The sequence below is a fragment of the Thalia democratica genome, chromosome 3 (genome assembly GCF_965202585.1).
Source record: "Thalia democratica chromosome 3, ktThaDemo2.hap1.1, whole genome shotgun sequence".
NCBI lineage: Eukaryota > Metazoa > Chordata > Thaliacea > Salpida > Salpidae > Thalia > Thalia democratica.
The window spans coordinates 41,051,979-41,075,895 of NC_139167.1; the positions used below are offsets into that span (position 1 = coordinate 41,051,979).

The following is a 23,917-nucleotide window of genomic DNA, read 5'->3' on the forward strand; positions in this document are numbered from 1 at the left end:
AATCTTTAAAGCTGTTTTTGTGGTTTTTTGAACAAGGTGTTTTACGGCCGACTACGAATAGTGGCTTTGAAGAAACTTCCTTTCGAACAACTGTGCTTGTCTGACTTCTTACACATCGGTAGCTTCTCAATCTTTTCAACGCAGCCTTGTAATCTTTAAAAACAGTTTTCGATTTGTTTAAACCATAATCTTTTTGACCGACTACAAATAGTGGCTTCGAAAAAACTTTTCGAACTTCGCGTTTGTTTTCACCACAACTGTAATGAGGTCCGCACACTTCAACCATTTCTTTAACCTTTAGCATTCTTACTTGTTTTTCTTTTATACCAATCCAAGGATCAGAAACGTCAACTAGTGTGACCGAAACGTCATCATCAGCATTTTGGCTTTGAACATTACTTTTGTTTTCTGCAGCATTTTCTTTGATTGTGGTTGTTTGAACACTGGACGGGAAAGATACTTTCCACTCATGTCGTCTTTCTAACTCATTCGGCTGGTCTTCCTCGTTTGCATCATCGAGTGTAGGACTATCGAAATTGAATCTTGTAAATTTCAAAACTAGCCTTTTACGTTTAGCTTGATCTTTATCTATATGAACTTTAGTTCTTTTGTTGCCTCTTTCACATTTTCTAGGTTTTGCTTGTGTCTCATCTGTACGTTTTAGCATTTCACCCGAAAAAATCATAGAATTTTGAATAGAAAACATGGTATCACTGTGATAGGTTGCAAAATTATACAAGTATAAAATACAAACTACTTATGATTTTGTACTTTTAATTAAAAATGAATTTTTAACATAACTATTCGACTGACGTCACAAACAAACTTACTAGATAGCTCTAAATGCATAGTTACAGTATTGCTAAAATTAATACTTTTGTATGATAAACTAATGCAACTTTGCAAGTCATCGCTTTAAAACGTTTGTTCCAAAATAAGGGAATATTTCAGATATTTTTCTTGACTTAACAACTTCAACGTTTAATTGTTTCTTTATTCTATGTTCTTAAAGCATATTTTATATAGCATTGTATAGCTGAATTATTCAGCTTGAAAACCTTGTTATTTTTTTGAGTCAAAGTTGATTGGGTTGGTGCTAGAATCAATAGAAAAAGTGGGATATTTTGGATCTTTCTTAGTTAATTTCACATATCTCAAAGTTTACATACTAAATTTGATAAACATTTTGTAAATATAGTTGAAGTTACAAACTCTACTGTATAACGTTCCAATAAATTAAAGAAACTTATGCTTTTTCGGAATGCTGTTAATTTTAACCTTTTCAATTTTTGTCTTTGATTAGGGTATTTTTGCTGGTTTATAAAGTATAAAATTAATTAAGAAACACTAAACAAATAATACTTTTTGTTAGACAAATACAACTAAAGAAATGCTTTTAAAAGTAAATTGAATTTTTTTTTGAATATACTACCAAAACTAAAAAAAAAATATCTAAAACTATTTTCAGTTTCTGTTTCATGTCTACTCAAAAAAGAATAGTTTTATTATCTAAAAAAATTTCAAATGGTTAATAAAATGCTCTTATTTGCTTAGTTTTTTTAAAATATTTTTAAAGTAGAATATTTTTTGAACATGCTAAAAAACCCTAGTTAAAGACAAAAACTAAAAATATAAATTTGAGATATGATTCATAAACATTTTTTATTTAGCAAACAAACAAAATCGACTTCAACTAACAGTTATCAATTACTTTTGTTAGCCACTAATTTTAAAATTAAGTTCTGAGTATGTAAACAGTTAGAGGTTTCATCAGAAAATATTCAATTAATACCAATTAACATAATTAAGAAAAATTAATTAGAGATAGATTAATAGTTTATAATTACATAATTATAAATAAATTACTTAGTAATTTAACTAAGATAAGCAAATGTATAAATATAAAAGTAAAACAAACAATAAACATAATAAAATAAGCGACAAACAACAATCATAACTATTTATAAAGATTAGATTTATAAACGTACTTTTGCTTGCACAAATAGGTTTAAATGTTTTTATAATAATAATGTTAGAAAATAAAGATAATAAAAATTTATATGTTTTTTTTTTTGAGATACGTAGACAAACTAAAAAGAGCCAAAACGTTCCACTTTTTCTATGTGATGTAACAATGACCCAATGAATTGTTGTATATTAATATTTTTAAAAGGTTTTTAATTAAAATGAAAAATATTTACACAATTACCAAAAAAAATACAAAGTATAGTTTTATATAAAAAGTGTAACACAAATAAAATTAATGTGAAAAATATTCTTTTTACTGGAATACTCTAGGATAGTATTTTAGGCTTTTTCTAGTAAATATCTTGTATGTTGTCGGCTTGAGCTCATCAATACAATTCTTTTATTAATGCAATCTTTATTTTGATATAGTATTGTTAAGGTTCCCATTAATCAGTTTGCAGGTATGCTAATAAAATTCCTGTAATTATTTTAGGCGCTTTTATAGCTACTTTAAGTGTAACGTGACTAAAGAATAATGAAATCAGCTGCAATAATGTTTAGTGATCTACCGGATCCAAGATCTGGATCTGCCCAGAAACACCCATTTTTTGCCTGGATCTGGAACCAGCCGGATACTCATTTTAAAAAAAGAGTTGGAACCGGATCCTAGCTGAGATTTGGCCGGTTCCGGATCCAGTTAGTTTGAAATACTTTGTTTTCCGCGATCAGTTTTATTACTTATAATATTTTCTTTTGTTAATATAAAACATATATTTAAATGTTGATGTGTTTCAATTTGTTAAAAGTCTTAACATTTTTAGTATAACTATTTTATGTCTTTTATTCTTTTTATTTTAACTATTTTATTCTCATTTGATTATATTTAATAATGTAAAAACTCTAAACGTACAGCTCATTTAATATTTGGTTACTGAAATTTTAAAATGCAGCAATAGTTCAAAAAAATTTCTGCGCGACAATTTATTTAACATGAAGGCTGGTATGTTGTTCTTAGAATCCACTTCAGCACCCTGTTTCATTCATACGCTTCAACTGATAATTAAAGATTCACTGTTTTCAGAAAATAACGTAAGTGTGTTAATAGCGAAGGCCCGTCAAACTGTTGGCGACTTTAATAATTCTTCTACAGCGAGCGAGAAACTAAAAAAACCCAGATCACTTTAGGTTGATCAGTGTCAATGCAAAAAGCCTTGCTACTTGTGCATGATTTTGAAACAAGGTGGAACTCAACCTACCTTTTATTCTGAAAATACTAGAATTGTTTAAAACAAGTTTCCAGAGAACTACGTGGCTAACAACAAATTTAACCCAAAAATTTTTTTTTCACCTGATGAATGGAAACTAACTTAGTAGCCTCCTTAATGAGCTGCTCGAACCATTTTACATAGTAACGCAGCAGTGTAGTAAAAACAACGCATTGCTGTCAAGTGTAATCCCGCATGTAGCAATACTAAAAAAATGTTTTGCTCATAAAGTTTATAGTCCACCTGGTCAATGTAGTTCTTCAACCTTTGCAGAAAATATAAAAAATGCTTTTGAAAGAAAACTACAGCAAACGAATAAACCTTCATCATAACAACTTGTTTTTACTCACAACAGCTGTTGATCCACGGTCTCGACTTAACTTTTTCCATGCTAATCTAAAACAGAAGGTTGTAAGGCTACTGAAATCAGAAGTAAAAAATCATAGTTGTTGTGAGACTGGTCAAAGTGGTCAAATTCCTCTAGTACCGCCTAATAAACCTAAAGCTAAACTACCTAAAAATGATGTTCCCAAAGACTTTTTGTCGTTCTATTCTACAGTTAAATATAAAACAAGTGCAAACACTCACGAAAGTGAGCAACAAGATTCAGTTGATCAAAATATTGAGACAGAAATTAAGTTTTTTTTGCTGAAAAAAAAATCTGCTGGAGAAGTTAAAGAAGCTGAAGTCTTGTTTTGGTAAAACTCAAACAATAAAAATACACACATCTTGCCAGGTTTGCAAAAAGGTATCTTTTGGCGCTACCATCTTCCGTTTATTCTGAAAGGTTATTTTCAGAAGCTGGTAACTTGTACGAACAAAAGCGAAATCGATTGCTTCCAAAAACTGGCAGATAAAATTTATATCTTCATAGCAACTTGAACAAACAAGAGTAGGTATCTTTGTAGCTTAATGGCGTTGGTGATTGTTATTTACTAGATTACTTGATTTTATATTTGTAAACGTAAACAGTTGCTAAAGAATTTTATGTTTATCTAATAAATCGAACTTACATAAATAAAAGTATAATGTAAAGCTTAACATAATTAAAATAAATAAAGTTTGTCATTTTTTAAAGCATTGTTACATTTATTTCCTTTTTTTTTACGTCATACAAGGTACAAAATTCAACTTTAGTCGTATAAGTAGCTTGAAATTTAACACTTAAACTGAGATTTCATATAAGTTAGTTTTTTTTTCAACTCTCTTTTTCCTAGTGTTAAAATACAATATTTAGGCAATAACATTTTGTTTTTTTCAACAACTATTACTAACTAATTGTATTATAATAATTAATTTTTATAAGTTTTTTCTTTATTGAAACTACATAAAACATATAGGATCCGGAACCGGATCCGGCCGGATATTAAATTAACAAATAAATTCGGATCCAGATCCGGCCAGATTCTAAATAGTGGATCCGTTAGATCACTAAGTATTATCTATGTTAGCGACTCAGTAACTGGTTTTTTCTATCGTATGAAACACTAGTTGAAATCCAAATTATTGATAAAGATTTTCCCACTATTGGTTCTCAGCTGCCTCATCAGCATTCTAAAATTATTGCAAATTTGAATAAAAAAAAAAAAAAAATCAAAGTGAGCTGAACTCACATGATGTAATTTGTAATTGCCCAACAAGGAGCAAAGTTCCAGAGGAGGCGTAAACGAAGGTTTACAGCTGAAATTTTCAGCGGAACATGTGCGACGACGTACTGTCGATAAAGAAGCCCATAGGAATTGGCCTCAAAATAACCCAAGAGATCATTGCCGGGTCGGAAAACAATAGAAGGAATGAACTCGTAGGCTTCCAACAAAGTGGTTATAACCCTTTCAAACCACCCTTTAAAAACTATGAAAACAACATGCGAGGATAAAGTTGTTGTCTTATCTTTAATCTATTGTCTAAAGTTTGACCTAATTTTTCATCTTTGAACTAATGACTTAATTTGATTTGAAGTCTCAAAGTAGAATCAATGACATAGTTATTGGGTTAATTAAGATAGCATGAAGAATAAATCCTTATTTAATTTCATTTATATTATTTATAAACATTAAACCATCTGTAATATACTATAGGTAATAGATAATGGAATACTATAAAATGAGCTACATAACCCTACAGTTACAGTCTTTTGATGCTTAGAATCTAATCATACACAAAATCTAAAAGTAAAAACATAAATTATTAAGACAAAAAATATAGCTATAAAAGTTATTTGTATATTCCTAAAACGTTTTACTTTTAAAGCAACACAACAAAGTTTGGTAAGAGATTATAAAAAATAGGTACAAAAATTTATAAAGAATACTAAGCTTTGAATTTTTTAAAGTTGAAATTAAACAACACTGTTAAAAACCAGGTGTTTACTTTTGTTAAGTATTTAATTTGTTTTAAATATAGTATATATTATAAGATGTAACGTTATAAGGCGTTAAATCCTGGAGATCCTGATAAGTTAAGCTTATCGGAATGTATATCACAGATGTTCTTGTGCTAAAACTTTATTTCAACTAACGGCGTTTCACTGCTCTCAAATAAATTTAAGAACAGATCTACGGAGTCTCAAAATTCTTAGAGCTTTTTGAGACTCCGTAGATCTGTTCTTAAATTTATTTGAGAGCAGTGAAACGCCGTTAGTTGAAATAAAGTTTTAGCACAAGAACATCTGTGATATAGTATATATTATATTTTTTGCAGAGATAAATTAATGTAATGCCGTTTATTTTTATAAAAACAGCTTTTCATGTACTTTTTTTTAACCTAACGTTTTTTTTTGAATACTATATACAAGCTTATACAATATTTAAGTAACACAACATCAAAGAAATTAAAGATTTCATTAGTTGTATGATTTTAATTTGTTTTATAGTTGATGCACTTTAGTCAATTGGTTTGAGTCTCCAGAGAGATCTCAATTTTAAACCAATTTCAGCAGAAAGACCAACGAGCAGGCAGTTGTAAAGTTTTTAAAATATGTAATTTTATTTTTACTTAGAGTTAAGAAAGTAACATATTTTTTAAACTTTACAAAAGGTGCATCCGACATAGCTTAAAGTAAGCTATGAAGCTTTCCATATAAAGAGTTGCAGCTAATGTTTATTAATAATACTGTTTACAATCTAATTAAAATTTAATCAATAAAAATTGGCTGCAACTCTTTGGAAACTTAGTTTCCTTTTCTATTTAATAAAATAAACATTTCATTAAACTAAATAAAACGAACTTAAAAAAATTAAGAAATGTTAATAATTAAACGTCCTTGATGCAAAATTTACTGTAATAAAAAGAAGCTAAATAATTTTTTTTTTAAACCATATCAAAGTAGTTGTCTAGTTTAGTTTAAGAATATCAATTAAAGTGATATTTAAATTATTAACTATTTAAGTTTCAAAACATACACAGCAAAAAAAAAGAACTCTAGACAAAGAAAAGGAACTTTAAGTAAAATCTCAAGAACAACATTTCAATTTAATTATTAAAATAAAAGTTTGTTGCTTGTTTACAGAAAAAAAATATTTATAGAATTATGTTACAAAAAGTAAGCATTTATTTAGTTATATTATAATAACAGATTATTCAAAACTGACAATATTTTTTTATGAAGAAAGCAAATAATAGTTGGTAAAATAATATAAAGTAAATTCGAATCAAAGTATATTATATGATTAACAAAAATTATGTTGATTCTGAAAGTTAAAAAAATATTAGTAAGGTCAAAAAAAATCACTAAAACAATAATCAATAATAAATAATTTTACAACTAAAAATAACTAATATTAATTTAGACAAATTATCTATACATGACTGAAACATTATACATTAGAGCGATATATGCAGGATACATAAAAGGTATATTCTAAGTTATCAAAAGCAAATAAATTAAAAGTGAATCGTTGAGTTTAAATTATATTTAGAAAAACATCTAGCTAGAAGTATTTTGTTTTTTAAAATAACATCTTCAAAAAAACTATTTTAATGTCTAGTCACATAGTCAACTAGTCACATGAAAAAAACGTCGTATTATTGACTAAAATATATCACAGCGTAAAAAACGTACTAAACAATTTATTTAAAAAGTTTTAATAAGTATAGAGTTAAAATTTTGAACTATTAAAGAGAGATAAATACAAATAACAGTGATGTAAACTAACTTAGAGCTTTTTACGATAAACACTTATAATCGTTTTCTAACTCTTTTAATCTGGGTGTTGTCGCATATTCGATTGCTCTCTCTTAACTTTTTTCTGTTTGTTTTCAACTGAAAGCTTTTGCTGACCTGGTTTTGTATTACGTTTCGGTTAGTAGTAAATCTCTTTAACCCAGCCTTGCATGCAATGTAATCTTTAAAGCTGTTTTTGTGGTTTTTTGAACAAGGTGTTTTACGGCCGACTACGAATAGTGGATTCGGAGAAACCTCTTTTAGAACAACTGTGCTTGTCTGACTTCTTACACGTCGGTAGCTTCTCAATCTTTTCAACGCAGCTTTGTAATCTTTGAAAAAAGTTTTCGATTTTTTTAAATCGTAATCTTTTTGACCAACTACAAATAGTGGCTTCGAAAAAACTTTTCGAACTTTTCGTGTATTTTCACCACAATTGTAATGAGGTCCGCACACTTCAGCCATTTCTTTAACCTTTAGCATTCTTACTTATTTTTTTTTATACCAATCCAAGGATCAGAAACGTCAACTAGTGTGACCAAAACGTCATCATCAGAATTTTGGCTGTGAACATTACTTTTGTTTTCTGCAGCATTTTCTTTGATGGTGGTTGTTTGAGCACTGGACGGGAAAGATACTTTCCACTCATGTCGTCTTTGTAACTCATTCGGGAGGTCTTCCTTGTTTGCATGGTCGAGTGTAGGACTATCGAAATTGAATCTTGTAAATTTCAAAACTATCCTTTTACGCTTAGCTTGATCTTCATCTATATGAACTTTAGTTCTTTTGCTGCCTCTTTCACATTTTCTAGGTGTCGCTTGTGTCTCATTTGGACGTTTTAGCATAGCACCCGAAAAAATCTTAGAATTTTGAACAGAAAACATGGTATCACTGTAATAGGTTGCAAAATTATACAAGTATAAAATACAAGCTACTTTTGATTTTGTACTTTTAATTAAAAATGAATTTTTAGCATAACTTTTCGACTGACGTCACAAACAAACTTACTAGAAAGCTCCAAATGCATAGTTACAATATTGCTAAAATTAATACTTTTGTATGATAAGATGTAACGTTAGTATGATAAGATAAGATGTAACGTTAGTTGAAATAAAGTTTTAGCACAAGAACGTCTGTGATATACTTTTGTATGATAAACTTATGCTATTTTGCAAGTCATTGCGTTGAAACGTTTATTCCAAAATAAGGGAATATTTCAGATGTTTTTCTTGACTTAACAACTTCAACGTTTAATTGTTTCTTTATTCTATGTTCTTAAAGCATATTTTATATAGCATTGTATAGCTGAATTATTCAGCTTGAAAACCTTTTTTTTTTTTTTTGAGTCAAAGTTGATGGTTGGTGCTAGAACTAATAGAAAAAGTGGGATATTTTGGATCTTTCTTAGTTAATTTCACATATCTCAAAGTTTACATACTAAATTTGATTAACATTTAATAAATATAGTTGAGGTTACAAACTCTACTGTATAATGTTCCAATAACTTAAAAAAACATATACCTCTCTAATAAAAATACAGTAACCTCTCGCTTATTTACGCACATTGTGTCCACAGAAAAAATGCGCAAAGATATGAGAGATCGTAAAGATACGAGAGGTACCAAATATACTTACTATAATGGCAGTTTTTTGATATTGCTTCTAGTTAAAAGCTGACTGGGGACTTTCTAAATTTTAACTATTGTTTACTTTATTTATAAATAAGAAAACAAAAGATAAAACTATACATATATTGAAAAAAAAAGGTTCAAATTTATATAAAATAATAATACTCGTAAAAAAAATTTTACTAGTTTAAATAAAAAAGAGATTTTATCTTTATTTATATGTGATTTATTTGATACTTAAAACTTATATTCCATTCTATTTAGCAGATTCAATTTATAATTAAGCACTTCTTTACAATTAAGAAATCTTGTGTTGTCTATATTTAAATTTGTTTCTATAGCCTTTTACAAAAATATGCTTTTGGTGCTGTAATGGATTTCTTCTTTTGAACAAAAATATATGAAAAATTTTTAATGAAAATTGTTTATGTTACTACAATTTTATTTAAATTTAATCTCTTATTGTTTACAAAATTTCTGATAAACTGAAGTATAGATGTTTATGAATTAGTCAAGGAACATAAGTTTACAAAGTCTAAAGATATAGAGAGGTGAGATAGCATTTAAAAACATATTTTAAATTAAAAATATACAACAAACCTAATTTGTGAAATATTAAAAAGAAAAGTTATATTTTGAATTTTTTAGAATTCTTAAATGCGTAACTAAACGAGAGTGCGTAACGTCACGAGTGCGTAAAGATGCGAGAGGTTACTGTACTGTTAATTTCAAGCTTTTGTATTTTTGTCTTTGATTAAGGTCTTTTTGCTGGTTTATTAATATTAATTAAAAAACATAAAACAAATAATACTTTTCGTTAGACAAATACAATTAAAAAAATGTTTTTGAAAATAAATTGAATCTTTTTTTTGGATATACTACCAAAACAAAAAAAAACAAAATTATCTATAACTTATTTCAGTTTCTATTTCATGTCTTCTCAAAATAAGAATAGTTTTATTTCTAAAAAAAGTTCAAGTTCTTTATAAAATGGTCTTATTTGCTTAGTGTTTTTTAATTTTTTTAAAGTAGAATATTTTTTAAACATGCTAAAAGACCCAAATTAAAGACAAAAACTAAAAATATAAATTTGAGATATGATTCATTCAAAAACATTTTTTATTAAGCAAACAAATAAAATCGAATTCGAAACTAACACTTATCTATTACTTTTGTTAGCAACTAATTTTTAAATTAAATTTTGAGTTAGTAAACAGTTAGAGGTTTCATGATAAATTATTCAATTAATACCAATTAACATAATTAAGAAAAATTAATAAGAGATAGATTAGTAGTTTATAATTACATAATTATAAATAAGTTACTTGGTAATTTAACTAAGATAAGCAAATGTATAAATATAAAAGTAAAACAAACAATAAACATAATAAAATAAGCGACAAACAACAATCCTAACAAGTTATAAAGATTATATTTATAAACGTACTGTTACTTGCACAAGTTAGGTTTAAAAGTTTTTATAATAATAATGTTAGAAAATAAAGATAACAAAAATTTATGTGTTTTTGTTGAGATACGTAGACAAACTAAAAAGAGCCAAAACGTCCCACTTTTCCATGTGATGTAACAATGACCCAATGAATTGTTGTATATTAATATTTTTAAAAGGTTTTCAATTAAAATGAAATATATTTACACAATTGCAACAAAATCAAAAAGCATAGTTTTATATAAAAAGTGTAACACAAATAACATTAATGTGAAAGATATTCTGTTTACAGCAGGATTTCCAAAAGTGGGCGATATCGCCCCCCTGGGGGCGATTTTAGTATTTCGGGGGGCGATAATTAGTAAGGGGGCGAAAGGGTGGGCGATAACTAGTAAGGGGGCGAAAAAGAGGCGATTTTAAAATTTTGGGTTGTCATAAAATTTTTACTTTTATTTTGCTATCTTACTACATTTAGCTTGCTGTTAAATATTTGACCCTGTTATAAAACTTAAACAAAAAGTTTATTGTGTTTATGTAAAATATAGAGAAAAAAATCAAGTACTTATGACTCCTACTTTCAAGTTAATTACATATTTTCAATTATATATTTTCTAATTCAACACTTACATAGATCATAGACGATCGGAATTCTTTTCACTATTTTTTTACCTTACATATATGTTATTTAGGATCATAAATGGTTTGTAAGAATCTATGTTATCTATATTAACTATCACCTCATGATGTTTCCAATTGTTTTTTGAAAAGTCATTTAGTTAGACTAAGAAATAAAACTATACAGGGTTGCCAATTTACTTAGAAAAACCTGGAATTTGACAATTTAGGCAAAAAAAAAATTTTTAATCTGGAATTTTTAACAATTTCAACATATTAAGTAAAATTTCGATTTGACACAAAAAAGCTATCATATAGATAAAAATATGGATCCCTTCGTGGCAGATCTTTTTGAAGTAAACGACTCACAGGAAACCTTCTCGGACTTACAAACTGACCTTTAACTCAAAGTAAATGTTTCCAAAGAACGAAATGAAAGCTTTTGGACTCAACAAAAACTAAGGCAAAAGTATCCAATCATTGAGAGGAATTTAGATTGTTGTGTATAGTTTTTCCTTCTAGCTATGTTGTTGAGAAAGCTTTCAGTTTAGTTATCAACATCTTGAGCAAAATATCTAATCTAAATATTAGTAAAGGAGGTGACTTGAGGCTTTATTTGACTGATTTAGAATCAGATTATAAAAACTTGCAAGCATTCATGAACCTCATCCTTCGCATTATATTAGAATTCAGTAGCAGAAATTATTTTATGAAAGTTTTTTTTATTTATTTGATCTTTTAAGATACTTCTTGTTTAACCTGGTTTGTATTGTTTTAAGTCTTTGTATTGTATTATGAATTCTTTTTATATAAAAAATTCTTTTAAGGTGTTTATTCTTTAACAGGTTTGCATAATGCCTAATAAATATTAATTACGGTAGACTTCCTCTTGAGTTCGCACTTTTTACCCAAAAAAGTGCAAACTTATACTTTCTTAAATTTAACTTAAACAAGTCTATTAGTAACTAAGTATTAATAAAACAAAAAATACACAATATTTAATAGCTTATATAAATCTTTTTTTTTATGAATGTTTGTTTTATGTTTTAGTTGATTTCATGTTTATTCATAACGTTATTGCACATAACATATTTAAATTTGTCATTTTGTAAAAAAATGGTAATAATTTTTGAGTTAAAACTTTTTTATTTTGTTCAAAGTGCGAATTGAAAAGGAAGTATACTGTATTAATAAAATTTTTTATGTTTTAAATATGTTAATAGCTTTGTTTTGACCGGGTTTATTTTGTAGTTTATATTTGTCGATTTACATTACACTAAAAGTTTTTATAGCATAGTGGTTAAAGTATTTGTTTGAAAGAAATTTATTTGACCTATTTTTGTTATTACTTGTTTAATCTGTTTAAATAAAAATACCTTGATAACCATTTAAGTTTTTATTTCAAAAGTTATTTTTGGTTTTAAAAGAGTATAGATTTGATGTCTCTATTTGAAATGACTTCAAATTTTTCATTTAAAAGATTATTAAACTCAAATTTATTTTCTAACTTGATTTATTACTGTTAGAAAATCTATCAAATAAAATTAAATAATTTTAAACTAATTATACAACTGTTTTGTGTTTTATTTTATTTTTTAATATATTAGCAATTAGAATATGTTGTTTATTTCAATAGTTCAACACTAGCTTTTAGTTTTTCACTATTTTCTTCTGGTAAATTATTATAGGCTAATAACTAGAGAAAAAATAAAATTAAACAGTATTAAATAAGTAATCAAAAAGACTTCTACAGTTACAAAAGAAAGTTCAAACACAATAAAAAGAATTTTTTAATTGATTACTTTCTGTTCACAGAATTAACTGTAAAACATTTGATTTTTTTTGAATTTTAATAAAGAAAAAAAATGTTAAAATTAAGGTTTAGTTTCCTAAAAGTTATTTTAAGTCAAATACTATTTAATGGTATTCTACTACAAAACATAAAGTTTAAAAAGTTTAGAATTGAATTTTTAATTTTACAACTAACTTGCTTATAATATATCTCAGCATTGAAATTAATAATTTTACTGCATTAACAGAAGCTATTGATAAACCAACTTTTTATGTGAGATAATCAACCAGTCAGTCAAACTTCCTAAAACTGGATCAGCAATAATGTTTTAATATCTATTTCATTATGTTTAAAAAATTTGTTCATTCTTTTATAGTTTTTAAATCTCTGGTATTTAATTTTAGAATATGCCTATTTATAAAATAATTTGAGTATTTTGTGCGGCTTAAATAAGTTACTTAGTATTCACTCTAAATGTCCGAAATTCGTTAAATGAGAGATAGTTATAATGTCAGGTTTCAGTTAAGGTTTCAGATGGGTAACTTACGGTCCAGATCCAATCAAATTTCGACCCGCCAAGTAACTTGAAAATATTTTGCAAAATAAACGAAATTTAGTTTTTTGATGCTTATGATTTTTAAATACACTTTCAATTTGGTTTTCAGTTCTATTAGTATTTCCTAGATCACAATAATAGAAAATCATTTTATTACAATTATTCTCAAGTTTTTTAGTTTTCTATATGTTATTTTTTTAAATTATGCAGTCCACAATTACATTTTTTTAACGAGTTGAAACAAGAAAATATTTTTTAGTAAATATGAATTGCTGACTACAAAAGTTGTCCACCACTACCCTAAAATTTTCATTAGTTTCAAAACTATTCATAAATAAACAGGATTGATTACTGATTACACAAGGCTTTTTAGTATTTAAGTATTTTAATACACTTTACTGGGCTTAATAAGAAAACAACATAACTTATTTTCTCAAGCCCTGTAAACTACTTTGAACACAGCCCAAAAGTGCGCGTATAAGAAATACCAGACTAAATTACATTTTGAACACAATTTTTTTGCTCAAAAGTTTGTACTCAAGAGAAAAACTACTTTTTAAAATCGTAGGGGGCGATTATTTTTCAAATTTCTGAAAAGGGGGCGATTTAGTAAATGAGTTTGGGAAACCCTGGTTTACAGGAATAATCTTAGCTTAGTATTTTAAGCTTTTTCTAGTAAATATCTTGTATGTTGTCGGCTTGAGCTCATCAATACAATTCTTTTGTTGATGCAATCTATATTTTGATATAGTATTGTAAAGATTCCCATTAATCAGTTTACAGGTTTCTCTTCCAGATCTGGGTCTTTTGTAGTTGTATTTATATTCAACTAAACTTCGTTAATATTTTATTTTTCAAACTTTTTTTGTCCACCTATAATTTTTTTTACAGCTTTTTTACTCATATATTGAAGCTCTGTTATAAAACATATTTATCAAAGGCATTTAAAAAGAAAATTAGTCGTTGTAGCATTTTTTATTTATTAATTTCATCTAGCTTACTACTTTCGTTTACTCTCTATGGTTGCTTTTTAGGAAAGAAATAATGTACAAAAGTTTTGGTTGTCAATATAAGGAGTTATAAATATTTAAAGTGTGCTTACAATAATGATATATGATTATTAAATTCCTAAATTGTCTTTGTTTAGTATTTAAATCAGTTATCATTTTGTAAAACTTTGAATTTATATCTTTTTTTATTTAAAACTGTGTAAGTTTTTTTTATAGGGTTCTTTTTTCTACATATAATTATTCTTACGCTCAACTATTAAAGTAGTTGTTTTTCTTAAAAAAATGTAATATTAATGTTGTTTTTTATTGCAAAAATTACTTAGATTACATTTTTAGTAATTATTATTTTTTACTTATAAGCGACTAATAAAACTAGTGTGTTTTCAAAAACTATTATAACACATTGCAAATTTATAGTTTATTAGACGCAATTTCGACTTTTCATCAGTCATTATTATTTACAAATCTGTACAAAATAACTAAAAATTAGTGTTAAACAACTAAATATATAAGAAAAATTAATTATTTATATATATATGTAAACAGTTAAATATTAAAATTATAAACTACAGTAAAACTACAGGTTACATAAATATTTTTACATGACAAAAAGTGTATATACAACTAATCAAAATTCTTAATGTGTCGGTAATACCCGGTTTAGTTAATTGTTTGTTTAAAATTGGATTTTAACGTTTAATTATAATTGCTACACACTTCTAAAATACCAAAACTTTTAACAGTTATTCTTTCATTTTTACAATTATTACAATTACTAATGTGGTCAGACACAGCTGTTTTACCTTTTAAATGTTCTTTGACTCTTTCTATTAGTTGTCTCGAAGTAAATCCAATATATTGGATGCTCTTATCCTTGAGCACTTTTATTCGTATACTACGTTATATTTCAATTCGTGAGATGTTTTGTCTTTGTTGCTGAAGTAATTACTTACTTTGCTTGTAGTAAAAGTAACTTTGAAGTCTTCAATGTACTAGTTTAACTAGTTTTAATTTTCTAGTTTCTTTTTATATTCGCTACTTGGTTTTCCTATGTAAGGTACTTTTAGGATGTTTTTGAAGTTTTAAGTATTTAGTTTTTCATTAGTGCACACTTTATTGTTGTTAATATATCTTTAAACTACGCCACCAGCGAATTTATTTGGGTAACCATTTTTATGAACTTTTCTTTTAAGTTTGTGATTTCTTGTTGTAAAATGTTTCAGTAGAAGCTATAATTTTTGCTCTAAACAAAAACCACAGTATTCAAGCCCTTTTCTATTTAGTTGGTGTCATTGCACTAAAATTTAAAATAACATCTGTATCAATTTCTTTTTTGTATACCTTCGTTATTACTTTTTCTGTCGTTATTTTGATTTTAATATCTAAAAATGGGAGTTCTTTTCCACTTTAAGTGAATTTTATTGATTTATGTAGGTTGTTTAATTTTTTGTGTAAGTTTTTAAATTAAACATCTTTTCGAAAGATACAGAATATGTCATCCACATATCAGAGGTATAGCACTGGATTGTTTTCATCTTCAGTGTTAAATAGTTGTTTTTCCAATGTTCCTATAAAGTAATTTGCTGTAGTAGGAGCTAACGGGTTTCCCATACCTACACCATCTATTTGTGTGTATAATTTCTTAATATACTGAAATACGCCTCCGGTAAATATTGATCGTGTTTGATTTTGGTATGGTACTATCGGGTACTTCATCGGTAATCATCTGTAATTGGTACATTAGTGGATAATTACGTCAAAGCTAATACAGTAGTCACCATCTTTACGTTCGTATTTGGAGAGTTTTTCTAAAAATTCTTTGTTATTTTCTACACAATATTGTTTTGGAATATGTGGTTTGATTATTTTATTCAAATTTTTTGCAAAGTTGTATGACGTTGGATTTAACATTGATACAATAGGTCTCAATGGGTGTTGTTATTTATGTACTTTACACGTTCCATACAATTTACCAGTCGAGTTACCACCCGTAAATAGACTGTTATATGTCTTTTTGTCTATATGAGGCTTGAGGTTTTGTTTTATTATTTCTCTTATGTGTTGGATTCTTCTCAAGGGGTGTCTGGAGTTTTTTTCTATTGTCTTTTTCAACTAATTTAAACTTAGTCTTATATTCAACAATAGTATTTAGTTTGTTTAGATAATCATCTTTTGAAATCAAGCAAATACCATTTTCTTTGTCATATTTAACTATTTTTATATTTGTCTTATTTTTCATATTAAAAAGAGTTATGTGGAATTCTTGATTTTTCCTAGTTTGACATATTTGCTTTTTTTTTATTGAGAAACGTTCTTCTTAATCCATTGTTTTCATACTTTAGGTTGTGTGGAAGGTAACCTTTTCATTAAAGCATTTTTTAAGTAACTGTTCAACTTTTATAACTCAATTTTTATTATCTCAGCATCAATCTTTTTGGTAGAAAATGATGTTTTAATCCCCTGTAAAGACAATTTTTTTCTTCAATTGTTAAATTATACCTGGAATTTAGTAAGCAGTTTTGGCTTCTCGGTCTTTGTCTAAACCACATTTTTTTTTCAATAAATGTGTTTTTAAACAGTTTTTATATTATTGCTTGTTTTTGTTGTTATTATATATACTTAATTATTTATACATTTTTTTTTGTGTAAAAGCAATTAAAGTGTGTAAATCTTTCAATCTAGAATATTTCAAGGTGAAACAAAGTCGTTTTTTCCTGAAGAAATCAGCTCAATGATTTTACTCAAAATGAAAGAGACAGCCGAAGCTTATATCGGCAAGCCAGTCAGCGATGCTGTGATAACAGTGCCTGCTTACTTCAACGATTCTCAGCGGCAGGCAACGAAAGATGCCGGCATAATTTCCGGACTCAATGTTTTGCGTATAATCAACGAGCCTACAGCTGCTGCTATTGCGTATGGTTTAGACAAAAAAGTTGTCTATTGTTTAATATTTAAAAAAATTTGTTTAGTACTAGTTAATACTACTTTTTTGACTGATAGTACTTTGCTCAATTAGTTATCTCTAAAATAGCTACTAAAAACATATTAAGCAACTACTAGTTTTTTTTAGCACTTTAATTTTAAAATTATTATAAAGCTTCAAGTATCATTTAATAATAAACTAATTTGTATGAATTTTGAACTAACATTAAAAAAAATAGTTTAGTTGATTAATGCAAATGCATATGCTTTTAAAACAAAAAGTTTCTTTAATTCTAAAGTATTATTATGTACTGTAAATTACCAATACTTAAAAAAAATATGTAGATATTTTTTAATTAGTTGAAAAAAGAAAAAAGTGTGTTGATATTTGATCTTGGTGGCGGAACGTTTGATGTCAGCATTCTTGCAATTGAAGAAGGAATATTTGAAGTTAAGGCAACTGCTGGCGATACTCATCTTGGTGGTGAGTTTTAAGATATTTTTTACCACAGCATGTTACAATGGTCAGTATATAATATCGAGTTCTGGCGTATCATAGCAGGGCTTAACGTTTTTATTTAGATTTTACTTACACGTTTATATAATTTGTTGCCTCAGTTTGTTTAAACACGTTTGTTTGATCTTAATAAGATTAAAACTCAAAGTTTTTAAGTATAAACTTAGTTTAAATTTCTTTGATAGTTTAATATTTTTAGATGACTGTGTTTGTTTTTTATTTTGACTAAAACTATTAATGATTTTAAGAATTATACTTGGAGTATTTGGGAAGATTTATATCTAATTTTTTTTCTGCATCTAAGTCGACACTTCACTCCAGTGTTGTTTCAATAGAATCACAATAAATCAATAATTTAAAGCTAAAAAAGCATATTTTTAATATATACTTTAAGAAAAAAATGAGAACTTATTTAACGTATTTGCAACTTTTGTATTTTATTTTTATTAATTAAACAAATATTTTCCTTTTAGTTTAGTTCGTTGCTCACGATACTTTGCCTACTTAAAATGTAGAAATATTTATTTTTCTAGTAAACATTATCTATTTAAATTTTTATTATCAGTTTTAAATGTTTAAAAGTATAACTCAAAATACAGCCAAAAAATAGTTTTTTAGATTATTATTTTCATAATCAAGTTTTACATACCAGCTTGTTTTTTCATCTATAATTTAAAAAAAAAGACTCAGCTAGGTATAAACAAAAAAAAAACGAATGAAGCTTAATAGTTCTAATTTCATACAAAATCACAAAATGAATGCAATTTTTTTATTTATTACTACAATATTTAAAATAATTGCGGCCCAAGAGCGACTTTTTTTTTCTTGGCTCATAAAAGGATGCCGACCTATGCTCTAGCCTCTTTTAGTTTCTTATAAAACGTTGTTTCTTTCTTTTACTTTAGAGCGATGAAAGTTGCTGAAAAACTGAGTTAGCCTATAAAAAAACTATTTTCTGCTGAAGTTTCATTGAGCCCCTTTCATCAAAAAGTTTGCTCATTACATTTTAGTATAACTAACTAATAATAAACTTTGACTTTCAGTTTGATTATTTAATCTAAATTCTATATTAAACAAGTAAACTACTCAGATTTTAAAGAGAAACCTGTTTCGCTAAAAAATGAAATAAACTAAAAAACGACTCAAGCTTAAAAGTTCTAATTTCATACAAAATCACATTGAATTCCAGGCGAGGATTTCGACAACCGCATGGTGGACTTCTTCATGAACGAGTTCAAAAGAAAGCACAACGCTGACATGAGCGCGAACAAGCGCGCGGTGAGAAGGCTGCGCACCGCGTGCGAGAGGGCGAAAAGGACAATTTCGTCGTCCACCCAGGCCAGCATTGAAATCGATTCGCTGCACGACGGAATCGACTTCTACACCAGCATCACGCGAGCCCGCTTCGAAGAGCTGTGCAACGACCTTTTCAAAGCCACGTTGGCGCCTGTTGAAAAAGCGCTTGTCGATGCTAAGCTGGACAAAAACAAAGTTTGAAATGTTCTTTCTTGGTGTGAATAAACTTATTTGTTTAGAATTTCCCAAGCATATAAGTAAAGTACAATTTTTTTACGACTTCTACAACTTTAGTTGCAAAAGTTTTTTTTTCTAATAAAGGTTTGTAGTTTATTTTAGTTTTAATTATGATACTATAAGACTAATACATAATTTAAAAATTGGTTTAATTTGTTGTACAGTTGTTTTCTAAAAAAAATCTATTTAGTTAGACGAAATGTAAAATTCGAAGTTAGTTGTTTCATAAATTTTAAAACACAGTGAATACTATTTTATAATCTTAAATTAAGGGTTTCAAAAAAGTTTTTATAAAAGTTAAGTAGAAAATAAACTTTCTTCAATTTAATTTGTAATTTTGTTAAATTTAGCTAAATGTTTTAGTTATAGCCTAAAGTAATTGCTTTCCAAAAAAAAACTACAAAACAGATAGAAGAAATCGTGCTCGTCGGAGGTTCCACGCGCATCCCCAAAGTTCAAAAGCTCCTCACGGAGTATTTCAACGGGAAACCCCTGAACAAGTCGATAAACCCGGACGAGGCGGTGGCGTACGGTGCTGCAGTGCAGGCCGCAGTGCTGACGGGCGACACTTCGCAGCAAGTGCAAGATCTCCTCCTCCTCGACGTCGCTCCTCTTTCTCTGGGCATTGAAACCGCCGGAGGCGTGATGACCGCCCTGATACCGAGAAACACGACCTTGTCCGCGAAAGAGACCAAGATTTTCACCACCTACTCCAACAACCAGTCCGGTGTTCTTATACAGGTGTTTTGTTTTTAATATTTTGCATTTTATGCCTTTTTTTTTACTGAAGGTATAAAGAAGTCCCAAGTAAAAGTTGTAAAACTCAATACAATTTGTTTTTTAGTTTTGAAAAGTTGCATGGCAAAACATAAACAAAAGTATCAGCTGGTCTTTCAACAGGTGTTCGAAGGAGAAAGAACGTTGACCAAAGACAACAATCTGCTGGGAAAGTTCGAATTATCTGGAATTCCACCGGCTACCAGGGGTGTGCCGCAAATTGAAGTTACATTTGACGTGGGTGTCAATGCAATTTTAAATGTTTCTGCAGTTGACCGAAGCACCGGAAAGAAAAACAACATCAAAATAACCAATAACAAAGGTTGTAAATACTTTATTAGCTTCAGAAAGATATTTCTATTTGTATGAAGTTTAGATATTATTTCTAATTGTTTCTAGCCTTCTTCAATATGTCTTATAGAAACGAAACTTATATTGTGTTATAATGTTACTTATATTAAATATTGTAAATAAAAAACTATAAGAATAGAAGTTTGTTTAGGCTATGTTGTAATGATTATGATTTTTATTGTTATTTCTAGAGCATAGAGGGGTAGTTTTTACATGTTGGTCTCATTTTTAAGATTGTTGACTTATTTAACAATTACTTTTTAGCACTATTTTTTAATTAAAACTAGTTTTTGAGATAAAAGACTAAAAATTCGGAAAATTTAATGGATTCCCTAAGGAAAGTTTAAGTAGACTATTCCATTGAAAATATATCTTCTACGGTTTTCTTTCAATCTTACAAAAATGTAAAGTAAACTTAGCATAATATATGATATATATATATATATATAGTTTATTGAACGACAAAAAAAAGACGTTCAAAGTATTTGGTCCTAGGACCTGGTGTACGAAGAACCTTTCGATTATCGAGTCGCACACCACGGGTACCTTTTAACGTCTTGTCCAGGACAAATTATAGTGAATAATTTTAGTTTTAATTTCTAATCAGACTTCTTGTAACTAGTACGTAAAGGATACAAATATATAGCTTATCACTTGTTTTAATACCTCTTAAACACATTTGAACATAGCTTTTTTTATAGGTCGCTTAACAAAAGAGGAAATAGATAGAATGGTTGAAGATGCGGAAAGATACAAACAACAGGACGAGCACTTGAGAGACAGCATGCTTGCAAGGAACAATTTAGAATCTTACGTGTTCAGTTTGAAACAGATTTGTGAAGATGATGTGTTGAAAGATAAGCTTTCAGAAGCTGAACAAAACTTGCTCATTCAAAAAGTTTTTATTTTAGTAATTTTCCGATATATATGTATATATATATGTATATATGTAAACTGTTAAACTTTAAGAAGTATCTTTTGGAAGGTAAAAAAAAACTGTTAGCCACATTCAATAAAAGTGTATGGAATTTGTATTGTAGAGTTAATTTTTTCTTTGAGAATTTACTTAAAGGTAGACACAACTTTAACACTTATTTATTAGTTTTCTTGTTATATATAAATCTTTACAGTCCAATGAAGCAGAAAGTTGGTTGTCATCAAATACTGAAGCAAAGAAAAGTGAACTGTTATTGAAATTCAAAGAGCTTGAACAAATTGCAAACCCCATAATGACTAGATTACATCAGGAAGGAGCCACCGGTTTGATTATTTCATTTTAATTTTAAAAGCTTTATCATCAATGTAATTTTATTAATACAAATAATTTAGAATAATAATAATATAACTTTTTATTATTATCATATATTAGCATACTACTTTTCTGTTGAAATATAGCAAATATACAAACATGTTTACTAACTATCTATTGGTTGCACTTACTCTGATTCATATACCGACAACTAAAATTTCGGCAATTTGAATGCTGAGTTATTTAGAATTATCTCTATTAAGTATATTTGCATCATTGTTAGTTACTGTCATATTCTTTAATAATTGAACAGTTATGGTACGTATTTTATTTTATTATTAAGTTTCAAAAGAATCTTTGATATATAGGTAAATAAGTTTTCAAACTTACTAGAAAATTGCTATTTTAAACAAATATGAGTAATCTTTTATAAAAATTATTAAAAAAATTTTTTGCCTTCATTATCTTTATTAATTGCATTTAAATGGTATATTTTAATTTTTGAAATTTCATATGGCCTTTTCAAAAGTCTTTTTGTTTTTTAGCCCTCTCCCGCTCTAAATTATTACTTATTTTTACCAAAAGTTTTTCTACATTCTCTTAGTCTGTATTTAAAGTTAATATAAAGTTCAGATTTTAAGGTGCTTTATTTGTTTACAGTTGTAAACGTACTTTGAGAAAATACGGAGCTGCTTTTATGATCAGTACTAGTTTTATATTAACTTTTTTTAATCTTCATGTACTCAATTATGTTTTTTATTACAAGTTTCTATGTTTCATTTAAAACTTTTTGTTTAAGCTTTTCAGTTTATTTTTATTTTATTATTATTATTTAGAGCTTTTAGGCCAGTTTGAGGTTTCTTTAAAAAAATAATAGTAAATTAGACTTTGTCTTGTTTTTAAAGAACTCTTGCTCGATTAATGTAAGTTATTTGAACTGGAAAACGGTAAATTTATCTTGGTTGTAGATCAAGTATTTTTTTTATACAATCCTAATCAGTTTTATCAAGTAATTGGAAGCATAAGAGAATAATTTCTACTTGCTACTATATTTTTCCTATAACCCTTTAAAATAGATAAGTATTTGAAAAACAAGGTTTGTTTGGCAATTAAATACGCCCCTGTATGAACTCCAACGATACCATTTAGAAATTTGACAAACTTTTATGCCGAGCAAGTGTTTAGCCTTTTGTCTAGTTTTAAAGCTGATTAATATTAATTTTTTATGATTATAATTTAAACGCATTTCGATTTATCAAAATACTAAAAAACTTGTACTTAACTAAGTAATAATACTAAACTCATGAATTGTTTCCTTTTAACTTATCTTATTAAGGCTGTGTAGTAGAAACAGGCATTGATTGTTTTTTTGGATTAGCTCATGCACTTTTAGTAACTAAAGAAACTAAATCAATGACATGTAGTTTGTTTTGACAATTCGAAAAAGCTTATTTACTTATAATGAGTATACTAATACTTAATGTACTTGCAAAAACTAGATGTGTTTTCTCGGGGTACGGGTCTAAATTGCACGAAGACAAAATTGCACGAGAACAAAATTGCACTAAGACGATTTTGCACCAAGGGTCAATTTTGCACGAGTTACATTTTTGCACGAGAGTAAAAAGATACAAAATAAAATAAAACAAAAAAAAGAATAAAAAGTTTAATAAAAAAAAAGAGTAAAAAGTTACTGACCGAGAGTAAGGGTTAAGGGTAACAGTGATAGTAAAAAAAAATAATAAAAATAATAATAGTAAATAAAATTAACAAGAAAATAATAAAATAAATAAATAAAATTTAACCTGTGCAAAATTGTCTGCTCGTGCAAGAGTATCTTCGTGCAATTTTATCCCCTCTTCAAAATTATCTTCGTGCACTCGTGCAATTTTGTCCTCTCCTGCAATTTTGTACGTTCGTGCAATTTAGACAGCTACCCGTTTTCTCAAGCTAAATTCGTTTCGGATATTTCATTATTTTGATTTCTTTTTAGTAACAAAAATTTATATTTTGTAGGTGATACAGCTTCTCCTGTTGGAGGACCGACCATTGAGGAAATGGATTGATTCTTCAGAAAGAGTTAATTTTTAATACGTACTGAATTTTTTTATATAAAATGCCC

General features: G+C 27.6%; 1 protein-coding gene across 1 annotated transcript; it reads left to right on the plus strand.

Moving 5' to 3' along the window:
• The first annotated feature begins 15,938 nt into the window (after positions 1 to 15,938).
• Positions 15,939 to 23,861, plus strand: LOC145832294 (heat shock 70 kDa protein 1-like). Its single transcript, XM_082939611.1, has 9 exons — positions 15,939 to 15,958; positions 17,129 to 17,378; positions 17,729 to 17,852; positions 19,075 to 19,376; positions 19,827 to 20,159; positions 20,319 to 20,517; positions 21,248 to 21,444; positions 21,677 to 21,806; positions 23,812 to 23,861. The coding sequence occupies exons 1-9, from the start codon at positions 15,939 to 15,941 to the stop codon at positions 23,859 to 23,861; spliced, it is 1,605 nt and encodes a 534-aa protein (XP_082795737.1).
• The last annotated feature ends 56 nt before the right edge of the window (positions 23,862 to 23,917 follow it).